This window comes from Juglans regia, chromosome 6 (assembly GCF_001411555.2).
Source record: "Juglans regia cultivar Chandler chromosome 6, Walnut 2.0, whole genome shotgun sequence".
Taxonomy (NCBI): domain Eukaryota; kingdom Viridiplantae; phylum Streptophyta; class Magnoliopsida; order Fagales; family Juglandaceae; genus Juglans; species Juglans regia.
Window position 1 is genome coordinate 34091179 of NC_049906.1, and position 12037 is coordinate 34103215.

At 38.6% G+C, this 12037-nt stretch overlaps 1 protein-coding gene across 1 annotated transcript; it reads left to right on the plus strand.

The window, feature by feature from the left end:
- The first annotated feature begins 364 nt into the window (after nt 1-364).
- Nucleotides 365-3969, plus strand: LOC108981822 (receptor-like protein kinase 7). The gene is made up of 2 exons (XM_018953072.2): nt 365-3115; nt 3269-3969. Exons 1-2 carry the CDS (start codon nt 532-534, stop codon nt 3667-3669), a joined length of 2985 nt encoding a protein of 994 aa, XP_018808617.1. The 5' UTR covers nt 365-531; the 3' UTR covers nt 3670-3969.
- Nucleotides 3970-12037: the final 8068 nt, after the last annotated feature.

Consider the following 12037-nt stretch of genomic DNA (forward strand, 5'->3'; position numbering starts at 1 on the left):
ATTGAACAAAAAAAATCATGAAATTGAACAAAAAATCACGAGATCTTATCAGTTTAATTGAGTTCTTCTGTTCAATAATCTTATACTATACATTACTGAATTTTTTATTTTTTATTTTCCTTCGCATGTATGCAAAATGGGTATGTTGAGCAGAATTTTTCTTTACTATTTATCTTTTGGTGCTTGTGTTATAGGGGTTAATTTAATTACACAATCCTTAAAAAAAACACAAAGTAATAACCGTTATAACGAAAAATTGAAAACCAACGTTCTTATATTGCAGCCGTACAAACCGTTTGGAACACAGCGAGTTTAGCGTTCGATTTCACGACAAAATCGTATAGAGGTAGTTTATAGCGAGTTTAGCCGTAAAACGTATATAGGTGGTACTGACTTACCACCCACCTTCCAAGCAATTAAAAATGGCCGACTCCTCTTTCTCTCTGTCTTGTAATCCTTCGATTCTACTTTAATTGACCAAGTAGAAAAACGCCCACATAATTTCTTTGCCAATTCCACTCGCCACACGACATGTTGCCGGCAAATTTATCCCGGTCGTGGCCATGCCTCTATCATTGTTTCTACCTACTCTGTTTCCTATCCCTTCTCTCCGGTATCCGTTCCGACGAGCTTCAGGTTCTCATGAAGCTGAAATCAGCCCTCCAAGGATCGAACTCCAGCGTCTTGAGTTCTTGGGAGTCGACGTCCAATACTGTCTGCGGTTTCGCCGGAATCACGTGCAACTCCAACGGTTCGGTTGTGGAAATCGAGCTTTCTAACCAGAAGCTAACTGGGACTCTTCCCCTGGATTCTATTTGTCAGCTCCAATCGTTGGAAAAGCTGTCGCTGGGGTTTAACCTCTTGCACGGTCCGATCACGGAGGACTTGAACAACTGTGTAAAATTAAACTACTTGGATTTGGGAAACAATCTCTTCACCGGAGCGGTTCCGGACATATCCTCTCTCAGCGAGTTAAAGCATCTTCATATCAATAAAAGTGGCTTCTCCGGCAGTTTCCCGTGGAAATCGCTCCAAAACATGACGGGTCTAGTCCGGCTCAGCATCGGAGACAACCCATTCAATCCTAGTCCAATTCCACCCGAGGTGTTGAAGCTCACCAAACTGGATTGGCTGTATCTCTCGCACTGTAATATCCAAGGAACAATCCCGACTGGGATTGGAAATCTCAGAGAGCTAATTAACTTGGAATTTGCGGACAATAACATGACCGGAGAAATTCCCGAAGAGATTGGGAACCTCTTGAATCTCTGGCAGCTGGAGATCTACAACAACTCGTTTACAGGGAAACTTCCTGAGAGTCTGAGAAACCTCACGAAGCTTGAGATGTTTGACGCTTCTAGGAATCGTCTCGAAGGCGATTTGTCGGTATTGAGGTTCTTGACCAACCTGGTGAGTCTGCAACTATTCGAGAACAACCTTTCTGGAGAAGTTCCGGACGAATTGGGCGAGTTCAAGAAGCTCGTGAATCTCTCTCTGTACACTAACAAGTTGACGGGTTCTCTGCCGCAGAAGCTTGGGTATTGGGCGAACTTCAATTACATAGACGTGACTGACAACTTATTAACAGGTCCAATCCCGCCAGATATGTGCAAGCAGGGAACGATGATGAAGCTTCTCTTAATCAACAACAATTTCACCGGCGAAATTCCGGCCACCTATGAAAACTGTTCGAGTCTAATTCGTTTCAGAGTCAACAACAACTGGCTTTCCGGCACCGTTCCCCCCGGAATCTGGGGATTACCGAACTTGAATATAATCGACATTACGTCCAATTTTATCCAGGGCCCGATCACGTCCGATATCAAGTACGCCAAGTCTCTTGGGCAGTTGTTCGCCGGAAACAATCTCTTATCGGGTGAATTACCTGCCAAGATCTCTGAAGCTACCTCTTTGGTGTCGATTCAGCTGAACGACAATCAGTTATCTGGAAACATTCCTTCGGGTGTGGGTGACTTGAAGCTATTGAATGTTCTTCATCTCCAGAATAACAAGTTCTCTGGTTCAGTACCAGAGACATTGGGTTCTTGTAACACTCTCAGTGACATAAATATGTCTAACAATTCGCTTTCGGGTCGAATCCCATCGTCTCTGGGAAATCTACCGACACTCAACTCTTTGGATATATCAGACAACCAACTTTCGGGAGAAATTCCGGCTAGTTTTTCGTCTCTCCGGCTAAGCTTTCTCGATTTATCCCACAACAGGTTGGCCGGTCCCATACCGCAAGCTCTGTCAATTGCAGCGTACAACGGCAGCTTTACTGGGAACCCGGGCCTCTGCATCCTTGGCGTCACCTCCATGTTCCGACGCTGTCCCTCTGGTTCGGGCATGTCCAGGAATGTCCGAACACTCATTATTTGCTTCGCAGTAGGTACGGCCATCCTACTTCTGTTTTTGGTGCGGTTCTACTATTCTAAGAAGGGGGAAAAGGATGATCAAGGCCATTCATTGAAGGACGAATCCTGGGACGTGAAGTCCTTCCATGTGTTGAGCTTTTCGGAGGATGAGATTCTTGATTCCATCAAGCAGGAGAATCTAATAGGAAAAGGTGGTTCTGGGAACGTGTACAAAGTGCTACTCTCCAACGGCGGAGAACTTGCAGTCAAGCACATATGGAACTCGGATTCAAGCGGTAATGGCCGGAGAAAAAGCCGGAGCAGCACCTCCCCTATGCTCGCGAAGCGAGGGGGGAGGTCGAAGGAATTCGACAGCGAGGTTCAGACCTTGAGCTCAATAAGGCATGTGAATGTGGTGAAGCTGTATTGTAGTATTACAAGCGAGGATTCGAGCTTGTTGGTGTACGAGTATTTACCAAATGGGAGCCTTTGGGATCAGCTGCACACAGACCAGAAGATGCAGCTTGATTGGGAGGCAAGGTACGAGATTGCTGTCGGTGCAGCCAAAGGGTTGGAGTATCTGCATCATGGGTGTGAGAAGCCAGTGCTTCACAGGGATGTGAAGTCTAGTAATATATTGCTGGATGAGTTTTTGAAGCCAAGGATTGCTGATTTTGGACTTGCTAAGATTGTTCGAGCCAATGGTAACAAGGATTCCACCCATGTCATTGCTGGGACACATGGCTACATTGCTCCTGGTTAGTGAATCTCCATTCCTTACTTTGTTTTGGTTTTGATTAATCCTTGCTACAGAGTTATTTATCTTTATTGTCAAAAGTGTTGCTTAAGTGAATGAGAAAGCTGAAGGGTAAGACTTTCAATTTGTTCATGAAATCTTCTTTATTGCGCAGAATATGGGTACACATACAAAGTAAATGAGAAGAGTGATGTGTATAGTTTTGGAGTGGTATTGATGGAGCTGGTGTCCGGAAAAAGACCGATAGAGCCGGAGTTTGGGGAGAATAAAGACATAGTGAATTGGGTTTGCAGCAATCTAAGGAACAAGGAGATGATACTTAGTATGGTTGACTCTGGAATTCCAGAGGCTTCAAAGGAAGAGGCTATGAACGTACTGAGAATTGCAATTCTCTGCACAGCAGCGCTTCCATCTCTTAGACCCACAATGAGAAGCGTTGTGCAAATGCTTGAGGAAGCTCAACCGTGTAGATTGATGAAAATTATCACTGCCAAAGATGATGGTAGTAAGAAAAAGGAAGTGATTAGTACAGAGAAAAAGAACCCAGAACTTTAAGCTTCCAAAATTTGCTGAGTTGGGATTCAGAATTTTTGGTCATGATCTCCATTCTCTTGCTGAATTTGTCAGGTATTATCATACAATATACAAAGACTCGAGATCATTTGTAAACTTATTACACCAAGTTATGTCAGTTTGTAAAATTATTTTTGTAATATCTCTTTGTAGATCTAGCACTTCTCTTTGTAAAATATCAGCTAGAGTCTGTAGTGAAGTTTGTAATATTCGAATGTAATGTATGTTAAGGAATAATCTCACATTACTTGTGGACAAGATATTGAGCATGTTTATAAGGAATGAGCAATCCTCTCTTGTCAAACCGGTTTTATGATATGAGTTAGGCCCATAAATTTCTTCATGATATTAGAGTATGTCATAGGACGAATGGGGGGGCCCACACTACTTACCCCACGACAAGAACTAGGAAAAATACTAGCCTGAACGTGAGGAATGATGTTGAGGAATAATCTCACATTGTCTGTGGTCAAAATCTTGAGCATGTTTATAAAGAAAGAGTAATCATCTCTTGTCAAACCGATTTTATAAAATGAGTTAAGCTCATAAATTTCTTCAATATAGAGGTATGAAAAATGGAAGCGATAGGCACTTCCCTTGAGTGGATGAACTTATGGTTAACCTTTTTGTTCACATTCACAGCTTCCCAAATGATGTGCTAAGTTCAAGGTTGAGTCTCTGAGAAGTTTAGCATAAACACAGTACTAACAAAAAGAAATGTAACATAGAATGCAGCATATTCTGCTACCTAATTGATTTCAATCATCACATGATATGTATCACAAGATAATTATGGGTCTCAAAAAAGTTCAGTTCCATATCAGATAGATAGGATCTTTGAGATAACATGGGATTTAAAAGCTTGGATGCTTGTGTTCTTTACTGATTGGTGGTTGCTATTACAAGTTTGGCTTGTCTCCTTTTGCACCAAAGTGGACATTGAACAATCCCTTCTACAACATGCTTTGACTTGGTCTAAGTTGCATCATCAGTTATGTTTTATATGATGCTATTATTAGATGCTTCTGACACGGACAAGAGAAGGATTAAAAGCAAAGAAAAGCAAGCAGAAGAGTACAGTCCAAAATTTGAACTATCTGTTGGTCAACTGCCATGTCTGGACACTGGTCAGTATAAGAGGGCTTCGAGAACTCTTCTTTTCTTTTTTGACCGGGGTTGGGTGGTAACATGTAATACTATCTACAAACTCGATATATAAAAATAAATAGAATCAAATGAATTCGGGTCAAAAGAGATAACTTGATAAGACAATTAATAAATATGTCAATTACGAATCAACATGTATAATCTAAATAAACTCTCTCTCCAAGTTATATTGATGTCATGATTTATGCCTTTGTTAATGTTGTTGGGATATTATTATTTGACTGCTTAATATCTATTAACATTTTTTTTTTAGTTGGTTCTTCTCTTAAGCTAACAATGAAAATTTGCAGAGTAAGAATAAAGATTGATTATAGATATGCGAAGAAGATTGAATGCGAATTGGCTAAATTGCTTGTTAGGGGTGTAACCGGTCCGGTTCAGTTCGGTTTTGGATAAAATCTAGAACCGAACCGGTATGTATCGATTTTATATTTTTCAAAATCAATTACGCACCGGTTACCCTCCTAAACCGGTACTTCCAGTTTTACCGATTTCCGGTCCGGTCCAGTCCGATTTTTCGATTTTTTTAAAATATAAGTTTCACAATTTGTCATTAAAAATTTATTTATAAAAAAAAAAAAAAACTGATTTAAAAAAATGTAAAAATTTGTTTTTACATTTTAAAAACCGGTTCCGGACCGGACCGATTCAAAACTGGTAAAATCGATCCGGTCCGGACTAGTTTTCTGATTTTTCGATTTGAGTTTATACCCCTACTGACTGTCTTTATAGAGATAAACATGAGCATAAGATAAAAGATCATAACTCTTCATATCTTACTTCGTCAACATTACAAGATATGCTGGACTAATTTCCTCAAAAGTTATTTTTACTAAGCCAGTTGGATCAAATACAGCTTGTCCCCCAAATTTTTCTTTGATCTTCTCAAAAGTTATTTTCTACAAAATTCTTAACCTATGTCCTTATCCACAATTGTTGGCCTTGAATTTGAGCTATACAAAACACTTAACCTAAGCTTATCAAATACGTCATTATCTAGGCTTAACCTTCTTTTTTTTTTATATATATAACAATAACTTTATTGAATCACCCTCATTGTGGCGGAGGAGCTACCATTTACAGCCAAACAAATAAGCAATGAATTATCTACGTAAATAAGGAAGTCCCCAACTATTAGTGCGCAAAAGTCCACGAAGCCTCCCAGGTCCAATTTCTGTTTTAGTAAACGCTAGAATATTACTTTTAGCCAATGTTTTTAATTTCGTACCGTACTGGCCGGTACGGCCGAAATTTTTCGTTTCGGCCGTCCGGCCGGTACAGGTACTAGATATATACCGTACCGGCCAAAATACCGGCCGTTTCGGCCTAAATTTCGGCCGGTGTTTTTTTTTTTTTTTCGTTTTTTCAAACTACAAGTTTATTTTTTGACCCCCAATTTAAATTAGACTATTAATAATTTATATGTATGTATGTATTTATATATAATTTATTCATATATAAACTATTATTTTAGAATATAATTGTTATATATATTTATATATATAATTTATTCATTTATCGACTATCCCGAAACGGTACACGAAACGGTACCGGTATCGAAATATTTCGTTCCAATGTCTTGACCGGTACGCCATCCGGTACGGTATTCAAAACATTGCTTTTAGCTCCCTCATTGGCTAAGAAATCCGCTACCATATTCGTTTCTCAATAGATATGACAGATACTGCAATGAAGAGACTGAAATAAGGTTTTAGCTTCTTTCCAAACATCCCACATATACCAGAAATTACAAATACCAGTAAGAAACCATCCCACCACCACTATAGAATCTGATTCCACCATAATGTTTTTGATTCCTAGCTCTTGAGCTAATTTTAAACCATCAAGCAACGCACGACCTTCCACAACTGTATTTGTAGAAAAATCGTAAGAGTGCGCGAAACTAGCCAAAGTACGTCCACAGTCATCCCGTATGATGCCCCTTCCCCCCCCCCACCTGCTACACCTAGGTAACCAACCGAACTACCATCCACATTGAGTTTAAAGCATCCCCTCATCGGCATCGACCAAGTCACTGTCTTGGGAGTTTTGAGCACAATCGGTGCAATAGGACAATTCATCTCCTGTAAAATTTTTTGCTCCCTAACATTTACCCTCTTGAACCGCCGAGCTTGAGAAGCAATATCCAACAAATACCCCTTCACAAACCAAACAACTACATGCCAATCAGCAGCAACATCCTCCATTCTCGCCGCACAACATGATCTCCACAATGACCATGTAATTAAAATTGGCATGATACCACAACACATACTTGCTTGTGATGTCAATGATGCACGTAACCACCATATATTTAAAAACCTCTGCCAAGAGCGCACCCAAGGCAATCTAATCCCAAACTTTACTAGCCACATCTCCTTCACACAGCACAGGATTTATAGTTTCTTGCTGAGGAACTACACAATAGTTGCATTTAGACACCATCGGTATCCCAAGCTTAGTGATTGTTTCATCCACTGGTAATTCGGACTCACCAACAAACAAATGATATTTTCTTCGGAACTTGTTTTTGCCATGGCCGTTTTTGCCATAGACATATATTTCCATGGTTTCGGATTAACTGCCATGCAAAATTCAAACTAAAGACCCCAAGAACCAATCATCAGTCGAGGATCCCCCACCACCACTTGTGTCTCGGCAATAGCTTCGTCTCCCAACCAATTGTCAAAAGACCTGGATCCCTAACGGTTACTTGATACCAAAGCAGCATGATTATCCCCAACATATTTATTCTTAAAAAAATCAGCCCATAGAGAATTATCGACAATCAATTTCCATGCAAATTTCATAAACAATGAAGTTTGCACTTCTGGGAGGTATCTTATGCCCAGTCCACCCTCCTCCACCTGTAAGCAAATTTGATGCCAAGCCACCCATTTCCTCTTCTTTCTATCTTCACCAGAGCTCCAAAGAAAATTTGAAAAAATAAAAGTTAGAGCTTTAAATGCTCCCTTTGGTAGGTTCATCAATGATAAAATGTGTATCGACATACTAGTTAGGACATGCTTGATAAGTGTAATTTTTCCCCCAAAAGATAAAATTTTACTCTTCCAACCCAACAATTTTTTCTGCACTTTCATAATCAACGGATTAAATAGTCAAGTAGTAAGCCTCCCCACATGTAGCGGCACCCCCAAATAATTACAAGGCCACTACCCCTCCACAAAGCCTGTGATCCGCAGAACTTGTAATTTCCTGCTAATAGGGAATTTTGAGGAAAATATATAGACGATTTGCTAGGACTCACCAATTGACCCAAAATGGTTTCATAAGCATGCAACGTATTCATCAAATGTCAAACAGAATTTTTTCTGCCATTGGCAAAAATAAGAATATCATTAGCGTAAAACAAAAAAAAAAAGGACTAATTAACGTACCCCCATGAGGAAAAAACAGCTTGACCTTCTCCCTTCGGAAAACTTCTCGGATCATAAGGGAGAGAATTTCTTGTGATAAAATAAAAAGATATGGAGATAATAGATCTCCTTGACGAAAGCCACGTGAAGGCTTGAAGAAGCCTTTAACCAATCCATTCAACATAATCGAACGTACATACAAGAAGAAATACAATTGAAAATAAGTCCCCTCCATTTTTCCAAAAAACCCAAACTCCTCATCACTTCCATCAAACATTTCCAATTGACCCAATCGTACGCCTTAGTCATATCAATTTTAATCATGATGTTTCCTCCCCTAGCTTTCTTATTAATACCATGAACCAATTCTTGAGCAAAAGCGATATTGTCGAAAATACTACGCCCCTTAAGAAAAGCTAATTGTTCCATAGAAATGGGTTTACCCATTATTGGTGTCAACTTGGAAACCATTATTTTTGCCAAAACGAAGTCAATGACATCACAAAATTAAGCATGAGCAAGAAATGAAACAAACTTACAATGAATCTCTTATAGTTATTTTGTACATCTCTTCCAAGATTCGAAAAAGTTTTAAGGCTCAAAAATATTAATCTTTTCCCATGAGAAATCAATTTGGATTTTCACATTAGCATAATATGTTTGAAAATTTGAGACTTGAAAGATTATTGATTTTCATCTTTCATATATGCATGATATGGTTGAAAGTTTGAATTTAAAAATTTGAAAGATGATTTATTCTCATATTTCACATGTGCATGATATGATTAAAAGTTTGAAATTTGAAAATTTGAAAGATGATTGATTGTCAAATTTCGCATGTGCATTATATGTTTGAAAGATGATTGATTGTCAAATTTCGCATATGCATTGTATGTTTGAAAGTTTGAAATTTAAAAATTCTAAATAGTGATTGATGCTCTATTTGATGTATGCGAAAAGTACAAGTTTTTGTTTGAAAATTATGAAAAGTGATTTATACTCTTTTTGACATATGCAAAAAGTAAAATCTTTTGTTTGAAATTTTTGAAAAGTGATTTATTCTCTTTTTGACATGTGCAAAAGGTAGAAGCTTTTGTTTGAAAATTTGAAAAATAAATGATTCTCCTTTTTACATATGGAAAAATGTAGAATATTTTGTCTAAAAAATTTTAAAAATGAATGATTTTTTTTTTACAACTACAAAAGTGTAACACCCGGACCCAATCAAGCTCAATTTTATTTATTTTGTTTTAGTTTATTCTATTTTATTTTTTTTTCTTTTCTCCGTACACTTTTTTTTTTCCGCATGTTTCATTTTGTTTTTTTTTTTTTTTCTCTTTCGGTCTTTATTTCTTAACTCCCGTAGATTTCCTCTCGCCCACTCCATGCACACACACGACACATCCATGCGCACGTCTCTCTCTCGGCTCTAGGGTTTTTTTATTTTTATTTCAGTCATCCTTTCATCTATTTATTTGCCCGTTATTCATTCTCAATAAAAAAGCCTAGAGTGCCGCTTCTTCTTTTTCACGCCTCAGCCTCCTTCTCCGTGAGCCCTTCCCCATAGCACAGCTGTGCAGCACCTGAACCACTGCCCCAAACGAGCCAGGTCCGTATCGCAACACTGTATAACCCGTGGCGCCGTTGCACAGATCACCCACTGCACCGTAGTGCAACGTGAAGACAACCGCGCAGCATCCCAGCCACTGCCACGACCGAGCCCAGCCTGAAACACTCGAATCACATCCTGCACGATGGAAACCACCATGTTTGCCGCTGCTCTGCCCTGCACCTCCGTACCAAGCCGCTGATACGCTTTGGGACGTGAAGGACTCTGTTTTTACACGCCGAAACAGGGGAAGCATCCCCTTCGTGAGCCACGTTGTCAGCCCCTTCAACTTCGACGCCACTGCCATCAAAAGACGCCTGAGGACAAGCCTCCACCTTCGGACACTGCCAGGTCGACGCCCAGCCCCCAGACCGTCGCAAGCCTCGCTGCCCCACGGTGAGTTTTCGTCCTCTTTCACGCCAAGCTATCTCTCCGTCCCTTTCTCTTTCTGCGTGAGGTCTCTCACTCATCTCTCTCTCTCTCTCTCTCTCTCTCTCTCTTAGTGCCTCACCACCATGACCTTCTTCACCGCGTCGCGCGCAGCTCCTCCCTTGGCGGTGAGTACCTCGCGCCCCTGTTCTTACGATTTTTGCACCGAGACTGCGTGATGCATTTCCAGTCTACGTAAACTTTTATTTTGCATAGAATTTGAAAAGGAATTACAGTTTTACCCTTATTTTTAGAATGTGTTCAAGTTGATATTTTTGGTCTGTTTTTACGTGGTTTATACGGGTGGTATAAGAAAATTTTACAGACAATAAATAGGATTTTCAAATTGCACTTTGGTAGCAAATTATTTTAGTAATTGTGAAATTTTGTTTTAAACTTTTAAATTACGATTAAAGCTATTTGTTTATTATTATTTAACGAAATTTTTTTATTTGTACTTACCTTAAATCGCTTAAGTATTTTAACATGTTATTAAGTAAATGTTTATTTTAAGAATAAACAATATTGGTGTAATGTTATTTCTACATTTTAGATATATTTTAGTCTTTTCAATAATAGTTATGGTTTATTTTAAAATATTTTGGGATAATTATATTACTTAGTATTAAACTTCATAAGTTGTTTTCATTCATAAATAGGTCTGACTTTTAAATGTTTTAGTCATAGTATTAAATTAGCATTGACGATTTTAGAAAGTGATGATTGGTAATTTTAGGTTTTTAGGAATTAAATTGGTTATTTTATAAGCTTAGGATTAAATATCGAAATACGTGATTAATTGAAAATTTATGAGAATTACGTGATTATTTTATAGGTGACGATTAATTATTGTCCGACGTTTTTGAGGAATTTCGAAAAAGCTAAGAAATTCAAGTAAGCGGGGTTCCTATGCTAGCCTTTGCATTAAAATAAAATAAGCTGAGGTTATTTTTGGAAAATATACATGTTTGATGTTGAAAAGAAATTTGAATTACCTCAGTTATTTGTTCTGCATTACTCATGAGATTCTGTTTAAGAAGAAATCATTTTCTGTCATGACTGGTGTAGACATGAGCTTATTTTTGACATTCTGTTTCTGAACTTTGAAAATAGAGCGAATATGAAATTTTGTGCATAAATTATGTTGTGATATGATTTTGTTCTGTTCTGAAGATTTTTCTGTACTCTAATATGATCTGATGTGATTTTTGAAAACCTTACGCATAACATTCTGTTTCTGTTTCTGTTCCGTTCTGACCTTACCACGGGTGTAAAACTGTGGCCTCTGTTCGGGTTGGTACCAACTTTTCTATTTCTGGTGCACCCACTTTGGAAACAAAGTGGTTTTCTGCGTGGTCTTTCCTATGTGCACACTCGGGGCACCGAGAATGAATGAGAGGAAGATTCACATTCTGTTTCTGCTCGGTTAGCTACTGGCGTTTGCACAACCCTATCACGGGGGTTAAACATGGTATTTGTTCTTATATGATAAGATAAGATGTGATGTTTCAGTTTATGTTTTGCCAAAGGGATTTTGAATGAAATTATTTCTAAATCTTCGCTCTGATATTTTGATAACATGTTCTGCTTCCGCACCCTGAAAACGAAAATGTTTTGTTCTGCATTCTGATTTCTATAAATGCTCATGTTTATACACTGGTATATGTTCTCTGCTTACTGAGTTGTTGATAACTCACCCATTATCTCCATATATTTTTCAGATAATTTTGATGGTTCAGCTGGAGAACAAGAGTAGAAAGTTTTAGCA

Coding starts and splice junctions, on each gene's coding strand:
- LOC108981822 (XM_018953072.2), top strand. CDS start 532: ATGTTGCCGGCAAATTTATCCCGGTCGTGGCCATGCCTCTATCATTGT. Junction 3,116..3,268: donor ACATGGCTACATTGCTCCTG/GTTAGTGAATCT, acceptor TTTATTGCGCAG/AATATGGGTACACATACAAA.